Genomic DNA, 19532 nt, shown 5'->3' on the forward strand with positions numbered 1-19532 from the left:
GTAAGTGAGACCCCGCTGAGTAAGTGAGACCCCGCTGAGTAAGTGAGACTCCGCTGAGTAAGTGAGACTCCGCTGAGTAAGTGAGACTCCGCTGAGTAAGTGAGACTCCGCTGAGTAAGTGAGACCCCGCTGAGTAAGTGAGAATCCGCTGAGTAAGTGAGACTCCGCTGAGTAAGTGAGACTCCGCTGAGTAAGTGAGACCCCGCTGAGTAAGTGAGAATCCGCTGAGTAAGTGAGACTCCGCTGAGTAAGTGAGACCCCGCTGAGTAAGTGAGAATCCGCTGAGTAAGTGAGACTCCGCTGAGTAAGTGAGACCCCGCTGAGTAAGTGAGAATCCGCTGAGTAAGTGAGACTCCGCTGAGTAAGTGAGACCCCGCTGAGTAAGTGAGACCCCGCTGAGTAAGTGAGACTCCGCTGGGTAAGTGAGACTCCGCTGAGTAAGTGAGACTCCGCTGAGTAAGTGAGACTCCGCTGAATGAGACTCCGCTGAGTGAGACTCCACTGAGTTGCGGTGCCTCATGGCATGTGTGCCACCCCCCCCCCCACTGCCCCTCTATCCCACCGCCTTCCCCCAGATACTCCCACCACCCCCACCACCCCCACACTGCCCCGTCCACCATCACCCGCCACCCCAACCTGCGGTCCAATCATGCGCCATATCTTGTGTCTTGCAGGATCACCTGGCTATGGCACGGGCCCTTCTGCTGTCCCCCGACCCCAGCCCCAGGAGGACAGCAGCGAGGAGGAGGAGGACACGGACACAGACACGGACGGGAGCCCTCGACCCACAGCCGGGATACCCCGGAGCACGAGTCCGGGTACAACACTGACTTCCTGTCACAGCTGTTTCAAACACCCTCCACCATCCCAGAGACACTCACCTCAGTTGGATAATTTAATGAAGTGGCTCCTGGGGCACAAGTGCTGCGGTACAGCCGGTGGAGGGATGTCCTGCCCATCCTTGCCCTCCCCCACATCCTCCTTATTGGATGAGGACTGGCGTTCATCCTTCTCCAGCACATCATTCCTCTGCTGCGCGATGTTGTGGAGGAAGCAGCAGGCCACCACGATGTGGGAGACTCTCCTAGCGCTATACTGGAGGGCACCGCCAGAGCGATATACTACCTGAACCGCATCTTCAGAATGGTGAAGCACCGCTCAATCATGGCCCTGGTCGCTGCATTGTTGTTGCTCGTGGAGTACGCCGCCCCACCTGGGATCTACCTGGGGCCATTGCCAGACCCCCTCTCAGCCATTCTCTGCCCCCGACTGGCCAAAGTCCCGATGGCCTGGAACTAATGTGCTCCAGCCGGTTGGGATATTCACGTAGCGGCTGCAGACTCAGCCCACGGCAGCCCCGGTCAGGGGTGGGCCAATCGGAACTCAGTGGGGGCCTTACCGGTGGCCATGGAATGCTAGCGCGAGGGTTGAGGGACGAGTGCGTGGCCGATCGGGGGTCTCCTTTTTGGGTCTAGCTCCGCGGTCTGAGTCCGGAAGTGTGGGGGCCCGTATCTGCAGCAAAAGCTGCGAGATCTACTCCGGGTCCCTGCTAGCCCCCTGCAGGGCTGGGAATTCATGTCCCTTTGATCCAAGTTTTTCTGGCGTAAAGCTCTACCGTTTTGATGCCGGTGTGGGGACATTGTCCCAATAATGGAGAATGCAGCACAGGATGTAAGGTTGGCTCCTTGGGGAGAAGGGTTACCCACAAAATACATGCTGATGACATTTGTACGGCAGCCTCCGACTCCTGCTGAGAGAAGGTACAAGGAGGTTCATGTAACAACCCAGACTTTGGTAGAGCACTCCATTGGCATCTTGAAAATGCAGTTCCTGAATCTCGACAAATCTGGCGGAGCATTCCAGTACACTCTCTGGAAGGTGTCACACAATATTGTGGCTTGCTATGCGCTACACAACCTACCACTGCAAAGGAGGGAGGGCTGGATGATGAGGAGACGGAAGAACTGCACGTCTTCTCCAATGAGGAGGAGGCCAAAGGAGACGAGGGTACTGAGGTCCTGGAAGGCGAGGATGTAGGCAATGAGGCCGTAGCACTGGACCAAGATCTCCTCGGTGGCCTCCAGCCGACCTGTGTTGACCCTGGCGCTTTGGCATGTCAGCGCTATCACCTTGGCCTGAAGGGGGACGGACTCCTCCATCGTGACTTGCAATCTGAGAATTGCAGTAAACATCCCTTCCTCACATTCCGGAGCTTGTACTTGCAGCTCCAGCAACTGAGGTATGACCGAATCCAGAGGTTCCTCACCTGACTCAGACTCAGTAGATTCCTGGGCTCCAGAGATCCTCTGAGTGCCAGCATCCTGCGATGCACCTGACTTTGCCTGCTGAGGAACATGCTGAGATATATGGTGGCACAGTAGTTAGCACCTCTGCCAAGAGGTCGAGGTGTTTGTGCACCTAAAAAATTTAAAGGCCAATGTAGCAATGTTGCAGGAGACCCACCTCGGGGTGAAGGAGCAGATAAGACTCAGAAATAGCTGGGTGAGCCAGGTATTCCATTCGGGGTTTGATAGCAGGGCTCGGGGGGTAGCGGTGTTGGTGGGCAAGAGGGTGAGTTTCCAGATGGAGAAGGTGGTGGCGGACTAGTGTGGTAGATATGTGATTGTAACAGGGGCATTGGAGGTGAGGGTTTGCGAAGAGGATGCTGGGAGCCATCCCGGACTTGGACACACACGAGCTAATAGTGGGAAGGGATTAGAATATGATGCAAGAGCTGAGGATAGACAGATCGCAGCCACGCTCACTTTCCCAGTCGGGAGCGCGAAGGCACTGACTGGGCTTATGAGAGAGATGGGAGCGGTGGACCCATGCATCCAAGGGAGCGGGAGTATTAGTTTTTTACCCCGGTGCACAAAGTGTATTCGAGGACCGATTACTTTGTAGTAGAGAAGGCGTTATTGGCTGGAGTCAAGTATTGGATTGGAGGATTCTGGGATAGCGATCTCGGACTATGTGCGGCATTGGGTGGATGTGGTTCTGGAGAGGGGGCGGAGAATTGGATGCGGGGTTGTTGGGAGACCGAAGTTTCTGCAATAAGATCGGGAAGGTGATTGAGGAGTATGTGGGATTTAATTGTACAGGTGAAGTGTTGCAGGTAATAGTGTGGGAGGCCTTGAAGGCAGTAGTGAGGGGAGAGGTGATCTCGTTTAAGGCCAAGTTGGACAAAGAGGCGAGGGAGGTGAACCAAAAGTTGATAGAGAAGATGTTGGAGGTGGACAGGAGGTACGCAGGAGATGCACATCCAACCCTTTTGGAAAAGAGGAAGGAGCTTCAAGCAAAGTTTGACCGGTTGTCCAGGGAGAAGGCAGTGCGCCAAATGAGGCGGGCGAGGGCAGCAATTTATGAATATGGGGAGAGGCGGGGCATATGTTGGCAGACCAGATCTGGAGGGAGGCGGGGGCAAAGGAGATATTCCAGGTGCGGAATAGGACAGGGAAATTGGTGGTGGCTCTGGAGCAGATTATTAAAGATTTTGAAGAGTTTTATGAGAGGTTTTATCGGTCAGAGCCACCGGGAGAGGAACGAAGGATGAGGGAGTTCCTTGACGGGTTGGAGTACCCGAGGTTGGGGGAGAAGGATAGGACTGGGTTGGAGGGGATGGTGCGTGAACAGGAGGTAAAGGAGGCAATTGGGAAGATGCAATCGGGGAAGGCAGGGCCGGATGGGTTCCCAGTGGAATATTATAAGAAGTTTATAGACAAATTGGCACCGCTGATGGTGCGGATATTTGAGGAGGTGATAGGTAGGGGGATATTACGGCGGCACGGTAACACAGTGGTTAGCACTGTTGCTTCACAGCGCCAGAGTCCAAGTTTGATTCCTGACTTGGGTTACTGTCTGTCCTCTGGGTGCTCTGGTTTCCTCCCACAAGTCCCTAAAGACATGCTGTTAGGTAATTTGGACATTCTGAATTCTCCCTCAGTGTACCATAACAGGCACAGGAGTGCGGTGACGAGGGGCTTTTCACAGTAACTTCATTGCAGTGTTAATGTGAGCCTACTTGTGACACTAATAAAGATTATTATTATTACTACCACAAACATTTGGTCAGGCTTTGATTTCCCTGCTGTTAAAAAAAGACAAGGACTTGACGGAGTGTGGGTCGTATAGGCCCATATCCTTACTGAATGTAGAGGCCAAGATATTAGCGAAAGTGCTGGCAGCAAGGCTGGAGGGTGGTTCCCAAAGGTGATAGGAGAAGATCCGACAGGGTTTGTCAAAGGACAGCAACCTTCAAATGTTAGAAGGTTTCTCAATGTGATTGTGACGCCAGCTGAGGGAAAGGAGACGGAGGTGATGCAGAGAAGGCATTCGAATAGGTAGAGTGGGGGTATCTGATGGCGGTCCTAGAGAGATTTGGGATTGGGCTGAGGTTTACGGCATGGATACGGCTACTTTATGAGTTTGGGGTACCTTGCTCTGCATTGGGGTAGCAGGCAGGGGTATGTTATGTCCCTTTGCTATTTGCATTAGTGATAGAGCCACTGGCCATCACTCTCAGGCATTTGGGGTTGTGGAAGGAGATAGTGAGAGGGGGTATGGAATATAGGGTATCCTTGTATACAGACGATCTCAGAGCCGAGTACATCGGTGGGGAATATAATGGGGCTGCTTCAAAGATTTGGTTCATTTAGAGAAGAGCGAGTACTTCTGTCATAATATACACCAGTATATCATGGTGCAGACACACACTGATGGACACACAGTGGGACCAATCAACACACGCAACACTGCAGCCAATCACCAGTTAGAGCACACGCACTATAAAGACAGGGAACATCAGAGTTCCCGCTCATTCGAGCTGCAGCTAGCTAGGAGGACAGAGCTCACAGCCTGCAGCACAGACATTCACCATGTGCTGAGTGTATCGACTGGTTAGGACAAGGCAAAGGTCTTTAGTTAAAGCTAGTATCATGTTAACCCACAGTCAGAGTATGTTACAACAGTTAATGATTCAATAAAATAGTGTTGCACTATTTCAAGTGTTGGTGACCTGTATGTGTTCCACGGATCCAGAGCACCCAACACAACATCATGGTGTCCCAGCCAGAAGTGGGGGCAGGAGTGGGGGCGGGGCTGCCATTTTGAAGGGCGGCAACCCACTTCAGGTATGTGGACGCACGGGTGGCGTAGGATTGGGGTGGCTCTGCAGGTACAATTTTATGAGCTTGGTGGGGAGGGCGAAGGCCTACTTGGCAAGGTGGGCCAAACTCCCTCTGTCGTTGGCGGGCTGGGAGCAGGCGGTTAAAATGAATGTGTTACCGCGATTTTTGTTTTTCTTTCAGTACCGGCCGGTCTTGTAAAAAAAAAAGTATTTTTATTAAGGCATTTATATATATTTATACATCAAACACAACCCCAACCAAAAAGAGAGCAAACAGGAATTCAAATAACAAATAAATATCTAATACCCCATCATCCACCCTCCCTGCTGATACCGCCCCTCCGCTACCTCCTTTTTCACCCACCCCCCACCCCCCCTCCCATGACTGCCATCTCCGGGCAAACCCCATCATAGTCAGTCTCACGGTGAACTTGATCTTTTCCACCCTGAGGAATTCCGCGAGGTCGCTCTCCCAAACCCCCGGTTTCAGCACCTGCCGGTCTTTTTACCCAAGTCATTTTTTAAGGATGTGGACAAGGTGGTCACCTCATTAATCTGGGGGGGGAAGGCAACCAGGGTTAGGAAGGTGGTCCTGCAGAGAAGGCGACATGCAGGGGAGCTGGTCTCCCAAATCTATTATGTTGTTACTAGTATTGCGAACGCGGAGAGGGTGTGGGGTTGGGTTGTAGGGAGAGGGGGGAGTCTCGGTGGGTCAAGATGGAGGAAGGCTCATGCAGGGGGTCGGGGTTGAGGGCGCTAGCAACGGCGCTGCTCCCGTAAGCTCCGGGCAAGTACTCTGGGAGTCCAGTGGTAGTGACAACGTTGAAGATCTGGAGGCAGTTGAGACAGCACTTTAAGTTGGTGGCTTGGTCAGAGGGGATGCTGATTAGGGGGAATCATAGATTAGAGCTGGGGAGGTTGGATGGGAGGTTTTGGAGATGGGAGGAGAGGGGAGGGAATTAAGGTAATAAAAGATTTGTTCCTGGGGGACGGTTTGCGAGGTTGGAGGAGTTGGGGGAGAAGTACGGATTGGCACAGAGGAAGAGTTTAGGTACCTGCAAGTCCGAGACTTTGTAAGGAAGACATTTCCGAGCTTCCCGATAGCGCCAGCCCCCTCGCTGTTGGACGAGGTACTGTCGGAAGGGGATTGGAGAAGGGGCGGTGTCGGCGATTTATGGAAAGAGTTCGGAGAAGGATAGGGTGTACATGTAAGTGATTGAGGTCAAATGGAAAGAAGGGTTGGGGGAGGTAATTAAAGAAGGTTTGTGGTGTGAGGTGCTACAAAGGGTGAATGCCTCCACCTCATGCGCGAGTTTGGGGCTGATACAATTGAAGGTTGTGTATAAGGCATACCTCACAAAGGCGAGGATGAGCTGGCTCTATGAGGGGGCAGATAGTGTTTGCGAGCGGTGTGGGAATGGGGGGGGGCGAGTGGGTGTTTGGTTTGGTTTTTCTGTTTTCTTAACTTATTTTTTGAATTTGCGAGTCGATGTTTCAGACTGTATATTGACATTTTTGCAGTGGTTTCTTTGTTTTCTTTTGTTGTTTGTGTGATGAAAATAATGAAAATGTGGTGAATAAAAAGATTACCAATTGACTACCCTGTGAGCTCAATATGTCCAACAATAAAGGATATATAGCAGCATCAAAAGACATTTCTATGATATTCTAAACTTTGTTGGATCTGATTCAATAAAGCACACTATGAAAATACGAGCAGAAACATAGTACTGACCAGAACAATTAAAAAATCCAAACAATTCCAAAGATTCTTGAAGTATGTCAACTTGTAAGTGTACAGCTCTATGCCTTCTTGGATCATATAGTTGCAGATAAAGAAACAAAAGATAATTTCACAGGCAGCAAGAAAGTAGTCGAAGTTAGAAACATATCGGAGGAGTTTGACTGTGAAAAGCTCAGAAGAAGGGATGGCTCCACCTGTTGCAGGAAATTCCACCACGAGCCTGGTATATAAGCAAGTTAAAAGATTCAATCATTCTGGAAGAACTGAAAACGGATTTTACTTTTCTGGAAAATTCAATTCATAATTGCTTTTACAGCACAAATGCAACCCATATAATTTTAACTGAGCCATGTGCAGACCTCAAATTACTGAATATTGAGATGCACACAATTTACCCATGTTTCACTGTGCCAATTCCGAGTGCCTCGCAGCTAGTTCTCCCTCGAATGAGCACCAGTTGGCTGCAGGTAGAACTTCACCCTCTCACCCAGGAAAGTCCTCCCTGAAATTGCTCCAGTCCGCACAGCGACAAGAGTGACAGTGGGTGGAAGAGGAAATTCAGGACCGGAGGACAAGGCAAGTTTAAGGGTTGCCAGGGCAGGGAAGTGGGAAAGGGCTGATATTGGGGGGTGCGGGCGGGGTTTGTAAAGAGCGAGATCGGGGTGTCGGGGCAGAGCCTTGGGGCAAAGGTAGGTTCAGTGGACACTAGACCTTAAGGGAATCAGAAATGGGCTTCTGATGGACATGCCCCCCCCTCCCCCCCCAGACCCAGCCCCGCCCCCACACACACCCCTTCCGGCCAGAGATCTAAGCCTATTCCTTTTCCGGTTTCCCCCCAGCCTCAGGCAAATCCTCCCATCCACCTAAAGATTGAGGATGTATGGGAAATAGCCCTTAAGTGGCCAATTCCACTTAATAATAATCAATATTGTCACAAGTAGGCTTACTTTAACACTGCAATGAAGTTACTTTGAAAGGCTCCTAGTCGCCACGCTCCGGCGCCTTTTCGGGCACACTGAAGGAGAATTCAGAATGTCCAATTCACCTAACAAGCACGTCTTTCAGGACTTGTGGGAGGAAACCGGAGCACCCGGAGGAAACTCACGCAGACGCAGGGAAAATGTGCAGACTCCACACAGACAGTGACTCAAGCCGGGAATCGAACCTGGGACCCTGCTGATGTGAAGGAACAGTGTTAACCACTGTGCTACTGTGCCGCCCACTCTCAATTGAGGCCTCGGCCGTCCCAGCGTTAAATTGTAACCCAGAGGGAATCCCGTTCCATCAATTTCACGCTTCCCTGCCTAAAGTCCCACCAGCGAGGGAACGTAAACATCAGACCTAGGAGATCAGAGTTAATTAGATCTGATTCACAAACAATTGTCTTTGTTAGGGTGCTCTATCCACAAGTCCACAAATGGGGAAAAGAAATATAACATGCAAATGCAATGAAATTGGTATAAAAAATGGCAAAGGATGAATTCCACATGATGCAAATTGAATAATACGGGTATACTATTTGATTTCTGTGTGGTATAAATATACATTGAACGGTGGAAATATAACATGAATCATAGTCTTAAAAATATTCAAAATATGTTCACAAACCTGACTGCAGTAAACAAGTTAATATTTGCATTGTAGACTGTGAAATCTATGAAGACAGCTCTACTCCCACTATCAAGCCAGAGTTTTGATTTAAGGCGTTTAATTTTTGTGATACTGGCAGTTTTATCTCGTTCTAACTCGAAAATATAACCACCATTGCCGTATGTCCCAAGTCTACCCCAGTGCCACAGTTCAAACTCATTATTCGGAAGACGATATTCCCATCTGTTGGCAATTTAAAAAATGGAAAAAGGCATAAATCAACAACTCCAGTGAAGCCACAGAAATATTCATGGAGTTGCAGTGACAACCTCGGGAATAACTTGCAGTTTATTACAATGCTGTAATACTTGAGCAATTAGGAAGTCAGAACCTGTGAAATAAAGGACTAGGGGTTTTGCAACACGTAAATATGTTGGGTTCCCGAAACATTAACAACAAGGATTTATAACAAAGAGTAGTTTATTCACTCCTGCCTTTACTCTGCCTGCACCTCTGGGGAGAACTCCCACACTCCCGGCACATGACCATTTTTGTAGTTGCGTCATCACATGACCTACATCTTCCCCGTTTAGTTGGGACAATCGGTTGAGATCTTATAGTGTGTGTGTGAATGGAAACGGTGTACAAATCATTTTGTAACATAAATGAAACAGGCTAACAATACGGGGCTTCTGGTGGCGACGATGTGCTGAGCAGACACACATCAGGTGGCTCTACTCCAAGTTGGACCCAACATAGTGAATTTCTTTCAGTTTGTGGCCCAAAAAGCCACCTAAAACTCCCCCAAACATAAAAGGCACATAAACAGCGACAAGGGGAAGAAAGATGCCGGCAAACAGCAGTTTGAAGAGACGACGAGAAGGCAGAAGCGGAGGAAAGTGGCAGGAGCAACGGGCGGACAGACCAGCGGTCCCATGAGGCGCGGCGGAGGCCCAAGCGAACCAGGAGAGAGGAAGATCGGCGACCCAAACGGCAGAGCAGGAGCGGACAACGACAACCCGCCCCCCCCTACTTAGGGGGAGATATGGAAGTGGATTCTAAAAAAGGAAATGACTGCTATGAAGGAAGCGATCAAGACAAAGCTCCAGGTGGTGATGAATGAGGTGGTGACGGAAGCGATAGCCACCCTTCGGCGCACGATAGACGGCCTGGGATGGTAGGTGGAGGCCCAGGAGAAGACGATCCTGGACCTGGAGAATGCGTCGATGGACCAGAGAGAGAGGATTGTGGCTCTGGCGGTCGAGGTGAAGAGGTTGGTGGCGGCCCAAAGGAACTTAAAGGGGAAGGTTGAGGACCAGGAGAACAGGTCCAGGTGGCAAAATGTCCGCATCTGGGTCTGCCAGAGGGGGTGGAGGGAAGGGACCCAACGGACTACATCCGCCCAAATGCTGGGAAACTTAGTTGGGAGGAATGGCTTTCCAAACACCCCCCCGAGATGGACAGGGCACACAGGTCGCTCTGGCCTAAACCCAAAACTGGGGAGCAGCCAAGGGTAATAATTGCAAAGTTGCACCGATACCAAGACCGGGAAAAGATCCTGAGGTGGGCCTGGCAGACAAAGACGTGCTCGTGGGAAATGGCACAGAATTAGGGTCTACCTATATGGGGTGGACCTGGCAAAAAAGAGGGCCAAATTTAATAGAGCGAGATCGGCGCTCTACCAAAAAGAGATGAGATTTGGCATGCTGTTCCTGGCCAGACTCTGGGTAACATACCAGGGGAAGGAACATTACTTCGGTACCCCGGCGAAGGCCGACGAGTTCGTAAAAATGAACAACCTGGACGGAGAACAGACGTGGCAGCGGTGGCGGGGGCGGGGGGGGGGGGGGGGGGGGGGGCGAAGAAATCTGAAAAAAGGGAACAAAAGTTGAGGACAGACAAAAACAAGGACTGTAATGTGGACTATATAATTGCGGGCCTATGCTGCCTCGGTTTTGTTTTCGACTTTGTTTCAGTTTGAAACTGGCAAACAGGGAAAAGGGAGCGAGAATAGGGGAAGCAGATATGGGGGGCGAGGTAGGTGATACACCATCAATGACACACGACGAGTGATAAACGTAACTGAGACTTTAATACACTAAACAGCAAGCCTCCTGCCTCTGGACCCGAACAGGGTCGGAGGCGGAGACTTGCCACTTTTGTACAGAACCCTGAGGGGAGGAGCCACAGGCAGAGACAGCCTGGACACGCCCAGGCATGTACAATACAGCACAATGAATATAAGACAATAACGTGGTTTACCACATTCATCCCCTGTTTAAAAAAGTCAGACGGGGTTGAAGTGGTCTTAAAGGTCAAGTCTGTTGGGGGCCTTGACCTTCCGCTGTGACCGCCTCAGTCCCAGCTGTGGTGTGGGCGCCGGCGTCGAGACCTGTGCGTCCGGGAGCGTGTTGACTTCTTCTTCATCACCCAGATGTTGAGTCGGCGAAGGGGGGTTGCGGTGTATGGGCGGAGGTGGTGGTGCTTGTCGCCGGTGGGCCTGCGGGAGTCAGTTCGTGAGGGAGGTGGGCGGAGGTTGGGGGAAGACGGTGTAGGGTAGGGGATGGTGGTGATGTTCACCGGGGAGCCTGCAAGAGCCAAATCCTGAAGGGACAGCGTATCCTGTCGCCCGTCCTGGTGTGCCACGTAGGCATATTGGGGGTTTGCATGGAGTAGCAGAACCTTCTCGACTTGGGGGTCGGTTTTATGGCTCCTCTCATGCTTGCGGAGAAGGCCGGGCCCCGGGACTGTCGGCCAGGATGGAAGCGAGACCCTGTAGGTGGACTTCCTGGGGAAGGCAAACATACTTTCATGAGGAGTCTCGTTAGTCGCAGTACATAGGACCTACCGGATAGAGTGGAGCGCATCGGGGAGGAGCTCCTGCCAGCAGGAGACTGGGAGACTTTTCGGCTGTAGGGCCAGGAGGACGGCCTTCCAAACCGTCGCATTAACCCTCTCCACCTGTCCACTTCCCTGGGGGTTATAGCTGGTCGTCCTGCTGGAGACGATGCCTTTGCTGAGCAGGAACTGACGCAACTCATCGCTCATAAAGGAAGAGCCCCGATCACTGTGGATGTAGGCAGGGAACATGAACAGGGTGAAAAGACTGTGCAGGGCCTTGATAACGGAGGCAGAGTTCATGTCAGGGCACGGGATGGCGAAGGGGAATCTGGAGTACTCGTCAACGATGTTGAGGAAGTACACGTTACGGTCAGTGGAGGGGAGGGGCCCTTTGAAGTCCATGCTGAGGCACTCAAAGGGGCGGGAGGCCTTTACCAGATGTGCTCTGACTGGCCGATAGAAGTGCGGTTTGCACTCCGCGCAGACCTGGCAGTCCCTGGTCACGGACCTGACCTCCTCGATGGAGTAGGGCAGGTTGCGAGCCTTGATGAAGTGGAAAAACCGGGTGACCCCCGGGTGACAGAGGTCGTTGTGGAGGGCCCGGAGTCGGTCTACTTGTGCGCTGGCATATGTACCAAGGGAGAAGGCTTCTGGGGCATCATTGAGCTTCCCAGGTCGATATAAGATGTCATAGCTGTAGGTGGAGAGCTTGATCCTCCACCTCAGAATCCTGTCGTTCTTGATCTTGCCCCGCTGTGTGTTATTAAACATGAAGGCAACCGACCATTGGTGAGTGAGGAGAGTGAATCGCCTGCCAGCCAGGTAATGCCTCCAATGTCTCACAGCTTCTACAATGGCTTGGGCTTCCTTTTTGACGGAAGAGTGTCGAATTTCAGAGGCATGGAGGGGACGGGAGAAGAAAGCCACGGGCCTGCCGCCTGGTTGAGTGGAGCGGCCAGAGCAAAGTCCGACGCATCGCTCGCCACTTGGAAAGGGATGGAATCATCCACAGCGTGCATCGCGGCTTTGGCAATGTCTGCTTTGATGCGATTGAAGGCCAGTCGGGCCTCAGCTGTCAGGGGAAAAACGGTGGATTTGATAAGTGGACGGGCCTTGTCCGCATAATTGGGGACCCACTGGGCATAGTACGAGAAGAACCCCAGGCATCTCTTCAGGGCCTTGGGGCAGTGGGGGAGGGGGAATTCCAGGAGGAGGCGCATGCCGTCGGGGTTGGGCCCTAGGACTCCGTGTTCCACGACGTAGCCGAGGATGGCTAGGCGGGTTGTGCGGAAGACGCATTTCTTTCTATTATAGGTTAGGTTCAGGAGGTTCGCGGTGTGGAGGAAGCGCCGGAGGTTCTCGTCATGGTCCCGCTGGTCATGGCCGCAGATGGTGACGTTGTCTAGGTATGGGAACGTGGCCTGCAGACCGTACTGGTCAACCATTCGGTCCATTTCCCTTTGGAAGACCGAGACCCCGTTGGTGACGCCGAAGGGAACCCCGAGGAAGTGATAGAGGCGGCCATCTGCCTCGAAGGCAGTGTATTGGCGGTCCTCCGGGCGGATCGGGAGCTGGTGGTACGCAGACGTCAAGTCAACTGTAGAGAAGACTCGATACTGCGTAATCTGATTGACTATGTCAGATATGCGGGGGACGGGGTACGCATCGAGCTGCGTGTACCGGTTGATGGTCTGGCTAAAATCAATGACCATCCGGTGCTTCTCCCCAGTCTTGGTGACCACCACTTGGGCTCTCCAGGGGCTGTTACTAGCCTCGATGATCCCCTCTCGCAGGAGTCGCTGGACCTCTGACCTGATGAAGGTCCTGTCCTGGGTGCTATAGTGTCTGCTTCTGGTAGCGACGGACTTACAGTCCGGGGTGAGGTTTGCGAAGAGGGAGGGTGGGGCGACCTTAAGGGCCACGAGGCTACAGACGTTGAGGGGGGGCAGAGGCCCGTTGAACTTTAGGGTAAGGCTCTGGAGGTGGCACTGGAAGTCGAGCCCCAGTAATAGAGCAGCGCAGAGATGGGGGAGGATGTAGAGCCTAAAATTGGTGTACTCTATGCCCTGCACAGTGAGGGTCGCAACACAGAACCCCCGGATTTCTACTGCGTGGGATCCGGAAGCCAGGGAGATTTTCTGGGTCGGGGGTAGGATGGGGAGGGAGCAGCGCCTTACCGTATCTGGGTGTATGAAGCTGTCTGTGCTCCTGGAGTCGAAGAGGCAGGCTGTCTCGTGCCCGTTGATCCGGACGGTCATCGTGGACTTCGGGAGGTGGTGCGGCTAGGACTGGTCGAATGTGACGGAGACGAGTGTCGGAAGGCAGTCGGTAGGCCGGTCGGAGGTAGCGGCGGCGAGCGTACGGTCAGGTAAGCTGGGCTCCTGGGAGGCTGCGGAGTGGTCCCAAGATGGTGGCCCCCATGAGTCGCATGTGGCGGGTGAGGTGCAGGATGGCGTCCAAATTGGCGGCCCCGTGGGTCACACCTGGCGGGTGAGGTATAAGATGGTGTCCAAGATGGCGGCCCCGTGGGTCGCCCCTGGCGGGTGAGGTGCAAGATGGCGGCCCCGTGGGTTGCACCTGGCGGGTGAGGCGTAAGGTGGCGTCCAAGATGGCGGCCCCTGTGGGTCGCACGTGTCGGCCGAAATTAAAGATGGCGGCGACCATGGGTCGCACATGGCGGGTGGTGCAGCAGCTGGGGGTGGCCCCGACAGGCAGCAGGCAACGGTGCTGGGCCTAGAAGATTTAGGGGGGGGGGTCGGGCCTGGCAGACTTTTGCGAAGTGGCCCTTCTTCCCACAGCCATTATAGGTTGAGTTCCGTGCCGGGCAGCGTTGTCAGGGGTGATTACTCTGGCCGCAGAAGTAGCATGTTGGCAGTGCAGGCTTGCGTCGCACCCGGGTCGGTTGATGGCTGCACCCACGAGGGTGCCGCGCGGTCGGAGGTGTAGGCCCCCATGTTCTGGGAGGCCACCTCCAGCGAGTTGGAAAGTTGTACTGTCTCTGGGAGGTCGAGTGTCCCCCCACTTCTAATAATCGCTGGCGGATATAGTTTGAGTGCATGCCCGCGACATAGGTGTCCCTGATCAGCAGCTCTGTGTGCTGGGTAGCCGATATCGCCCGGCAGGCACAGTTCTGGCAGAGGATGCGCAAGGCACACAGGAATTCCCCGAGTAATTCCCCAGGGCGTTGCCGTCTCATGGCGAAGAGGTGCCTGGCATATACCTGATTAACGGATTTCACGTAATGTCCCTTTAGCCGCGTTATTGCCTCCGCGTACGAGGGGGCTTCCCTGATGAGGTTAAAGACTCTTGGGCTCACCCGTGCGTGGAGGACCTGCTTCTTCTGGAGGTCTGTGAACTCTTCGTTGAAGGATGCGAGGTACGCTTCAAAGCAGCTTAGCCAGTATTCAAATGTCTCTGTAGCGTCGGCTGCCTGTGGGTCCAGTTGCAAGCGATCAGGCTTGAGTGAGGAGTTCATCTTGAGTGAAGAGTCCGTCTTCAGAAGTTTAGTGTATTAAATTGATACACCATCAATAATATACGCCGAGTGATAAACGTAACTGAGGCTTTAATACACAAAACTGCAAGCCTCCTGCCTCTGGACCCAAACTGGGTCCAGAGGTGGAGACTTGCCACTTTTATACAGAAGCCTGAGGGGAGGAGCCATAGGCGGAGCCAGCCTGGACACGCCCAGGCATGTACAATACAGCACAATGAACATAAGACAATAACGTGGTTTACCACAGTAGGGGATGGAGACAGGTAGGCAGACCAGGGCCAGGACTAGATCAGCACAGGCAGGGGAGCCACCGTACTAGCGAGGAGGGCTAGCACGGGAAGACAGGCAGTAAGAGAGGCCGTGGCGCACCTCTCGGGGGAGAGGGAGCGTCTGACCAAAAGGGGGTGCAGAGTACAAGGCGGGGGGAACACAAGGTGGGGACAGAGAGAAGGGGGACCGGGAGGGGGTCTCAGGAAGGGGGGAACGGGGCGATGGGATGCGCAGAACAGAAAGGGATTTTGGAAAAGAGTAAAAACAGGGTTGTGGTGATGGGAGACTTCAACTTCCCCAATATTGACTGGGACTCACTTAGTGCCAGGGGCTTAGACGGGGCAGAGTTTGTAAGGAGCATCCAGGAGGGCTTATTAAAACAATATGTAGACAGTCCAACTAGGGAAGGGATGGTACTGGACCTGGTATTAGGGAATGAGCCCGGCCAGGTGGTAGAAGTTTCAGTAGGGGAGCATTTCGGGAACAGTGACCACAATTCAGTACGTTTTAAAGTGCTGGTGGGCAAGGATAAGAGTGGTCCTAGGATGAATGTGCCAAATTGGGGGAAGGCTAATTATAACAATATTAGGCGGGAACTGAAGAACCTAGATTGGGGGCGGATGTTTGAGGGCAAATCAACATCTGACATGTGGGAGGCTTTCAAGTGTCAGTTGAAAGGAATTCAGGACCGGCATGTTCCTGTGAGGAAGAAGGATAAATACGGCAATTTTCGGGAACCTTGGATAATAAGAGATATTGTAGGCCTCGTCAAAAAGAAAAAGGAGGCATTTGTCAGGGCTAAAAGGCTGGGAACAGACGAAGACTGTGTGGAATATAAGGAAAGTAGGAAGGAACTTAAGCAAGGAGTCAGGAGGGCTAGAAGGGGTCACGAAAAGTCATTGGCAAAGAGGGTTAAGGAAAATCCCAAGGTTTTTTACACGTACATAAAAAGCAAGAGGGTAGCCAGGGAAAGGGTTGGCCCACTGAAGAATGGGCAAGGGAATCTATGTGTGGAGCCAGAGGAAATGGGCAAGGTACTAAATGAATACTTTGCATCAATATTCACCAAAGAGAAGGAATTGGTAGATGTTGAGTCTGGAGAAGGGTGTGTAGATAGCCTGGGTCACATTGAGATCCAAAAAGACGAAGTGTTGGGCGTCTTAAAAAATATTAAGGTAGATAAGTCCCCAGGGCCTGATGGGATCTACCCCAGAATACTGAAGGAGGCTGGAGAGGAAATTGCTGAGGCCTTGACAGAAATCTTTGTATCCTCACTGTCTTCAGGTGATGTCCCGGAGGACTGGAGAATAGCCAATGTTGTTCCTCTGTTTAAGAAGGGTAGCAAGGATAATCCAGGGAACTACAGGCCGGTGAGCCTTACTTCAGTGGTAGGGAAATTACTGGAGAGAATTCTTCGAGACAGGATCTACTCACATTTGGAAGCAAATGGACGTATTAGTGAGAGGCAGCATGGTTTCGTGAAGGGGAGGTCATGTCTCACTAACTTGATAGAGTTTTTCGAGGAGGTCACAAAGATGATTGATGCAGGTAGGGCAGTGGATGTTGTCTATATGGACTTCAGTAAGACCTTTGACAAGGTCCTTCATGGTAGACTAGTAGAAAAGGTGAAGTCACACGGGATCAGGGGTGAGCTGGCAAGGTGGATACAGAACTGGCTAGGTCATAGAAGGCAGAGAGTAGCAATGGAAGGATGCTTTTCTAATTGGACGGCTGTGACCAGTGGTGTTCCGCAGGGATCAGTGCTGGGACCTTTGCTGTTTGTAGTATATATAAATGATTTGGAGGAAAATGTAACTGGTCTGATTAGTAAGATTGCAGACGACACAAAGGTTGGTGGAATTGCGGATAGCGATGAGGACTGTCAGAGGATACAGCAGGATTTAGATTGTTTGGAGACTTGGGCGGAGAGATGGCAGATGGAGTTTAATCCGGACAAATGTGAGGTAATGCATTTTGGAAGGTCTAATGCAGGTAGGGAATATACAGTGAATGGTAGAACCCTCAAGAGTATTGAAAGTCAGAGAGATCTAGGAGTACAGGTCCACAGGTCACTGAAAGGGGCAACACAGGTGGAGAAGGTAGTCAAGAAGGCATACGGCATGCTTGCCTTCATTGGCCGGGGCATTGAGTATAAGAATTGTCAAGTCATGTTGCAGCTGTATAGAATCTTAGTTAGGCCACACTTGGAGTATAGTGTTCAATTCTGGTCGCCACACTACCAGAAGGATGTGGAGGCTTTAGAGAGGGTGCAGAAGAGATTTACCAGAATGTTGCCTGGTATGGAGGGCATTAGCTATGAGGAGCGGTTGAATAAACTTGGTTTGTTCTCACTGGAACGACGGAGGTTGAGGGGCGACCTGATACAGGTTTACAAAATTATGAGGGGCATTGACAGAGTGGATCGTCAGAGGCTTTTCCCCAGGGTAGAGGGGTCAATTACTAGGGGGCATAGGTTTAAGGTGAGAGGGGCAAGGTTTAGAGTAGATGTACGAGGCAAGTTTTTTACACAGAGGGTAGTGGGTGCCTGGAACTCGCTACAGGAGGAGGTGGTGGAAGCAGGGACGATAGTGACATATAAGGGGCATCTTGACAAATACATGAATAGGATGGGAATAGAGGGATACGGACCCAGGAAGTGTAGAAGATTGTAGTTTAGTCGGGCAGCATGGTCGGCATGGGCTTGGAGGGCCGAAGGGCCTGTTCCTGTGCTGTACATTTCTTTGTTCTTTGTCCTTTGAACAAAAAGACAGAAAAGGCTAGGCAGCAAGACAGACACAGGCCCCTGCGGGCATGGGACAGGGTGAGGAGCCAAGATGGTGCTGCAAGCAGCCACTCGGAAGGGCCTCTGGGCAAAGGGAGACACCGGAGTGCAGGGGCACACCCAAGTGGCGTACACATAGTTGGTGGCCAATTTGGACATCCCCCTAATAAAGGGGAATCCCGGAGTGCAGGGGCATGTACACCAGGTAAGTGTGGTTGATGCTGCAGGACGGGGGTGGTGGGTGGGGGTGGTGGTGGTCAGAAACCCCCCATCAGGATAGACACCTGGAACGTGAAAAGATCCAGAGTCTTCGCCCACCTGAGAAGCCTGAAGGCTGACATAGTCTTCCTACAGGAGACACACCTGAGGGAGAAAGACAGACTGCTGGTAAGAAAGGGCTGGATGGGACAGATGTACCATTCATGATACGGGAAGAGAGCTAGGGGAGTAGCCATACTGCTGAGCAAGAGGACAGGATTTACTGAGACCAGGGCGGTTATAGATCCAGGGGGACCGTACGTCATGGTCAACGGTGTCCTGGAAGGGGCACCGGTGGTGCTGTTAAATGTGTACACTCCTAATTGGGACGACACACATATAAAAAAGACCATGGCGGAAATCCCCGACATTGACACACACCGACTGATTATGAGGGGCGACTTTAACTGTGTACAGGACCCACTGACCGACTGATCAAACCCCAGGACGGGGAGAAAGACAGGCATGGCTAGGGAACTGGGAGCATTCATGGAGCAGATAGGGGTGGTGGACTCGTGGAGGTTCCTACACCCGGGAGAAAAGGAGGTCTCGTTCTTTTCACAGGTGCACAAGGCATACACACCCATGGACTTCTTTGCAGTGGGGAAATTGGTGCTTCCAGGAATCATAGGAGCTGAATACTCTGTGATCGTCATCTCCGACCACGCTCCACATTACATGGATGTGAGGTTGGAGACGGGCCGTGCCCAGCGCCCCATGTGGAGGCTGGACACGGACCTCCTGGCCGAGAAGGCCTTTTGCCAGTAGACATCGCGGGCCATAGGCGACTACGTTAGTAACAACCAACAGGAAGGACTGAAGGCAATACTGCAGATCCTGAAACAGTTCCCGGGGAGGCAAATCAAAGGTGGCCTGGCATTGCTAAACCTGCAGTACTACCACTGAGCAGCAATGGCGGAAAGAGTGAGAGGATGGGTGCACGAACCCATGCAGGCGGGGAAGGCACCGTGACCCGACGGATTCCCGGCGGACTTCTACAAAACATTTGTGCCGGCCCTGGCCCCACACCCAAGGGACACGTTTGCGGACTCGCTGGCAAGGGACACCTTGCCTCCTACTCTGGCGCAGGCCACAATCTCATTGATACCCAAAAAAGATAAAGAACCGACGGAGTGTGGATCATACAGACCCATTTCGCTGCTGAAAATACTCGCAAAGATCTTGACGAAAAGGCTGGAAAGCTGCGAAAGAGGTGGTTGCAGAGGACCAAACGGGCTTTGTCAAGGGTAGGAAACTCACTGCGAACGTCAGGCAGCTGCTGAATGTAATAATGACCCCCTCCCCCCCCACTCACCCACCCCAGGGAGAGAACACCAGAGGTGATTGTCTCCCTGTGGACGCAGAAAAGGCCTTCGACAATCGAATGGAAGTACCTCCTCGAGGTACTGGAACGGTTTGGGCTAGG

General features: G+C 52.3%; 1 protein-coding gene across 1 annotated transcript in view; it reads right to left on the reverse strand.

Moving 5' to 3' along the window:
* LOC140426972 (polycystin-2-like protein 2) overlaps nucleotides 1–19532 on the reverse strand; it is a 141125-nt gene that overhangs the window by 69950 nt on the left and 51643 nt on the right. The window contains exons 5-6 of the mRNA XM_072512309.1: nucleotides 8478–8702; nucleotides 6861–7089 (exon numbers count right to left, since the gene is read on the reverse strand). Of these exons, the coding sequence (XP_072368410.1) occupies nucleotides 6861–7089; nucleotides 8478–8702 (454 nt within the window). The remainder of the gene's footprint in view (nucleotides 1–6860; nucleotides 7090–8477; nucleotides 8703–19532) is intronic.

This window comes from Scyliorhinus torazame, chromosome 7, assembly GCF_047496885.1.
Source record: "Scyliorhinus torazame isolate Kashiwa2021f chromosome 7, sScyTor2.1, whole genome shotgun sequence".
Taxonomy (NCBI): domain Eukaryota; kingdom Metazoa; phylum Chordata; class Chondrichthyes; order Carcharhiniformes; family Scyliorhinidae; genus Scyliorhinus; species Scyliorhinus torazame.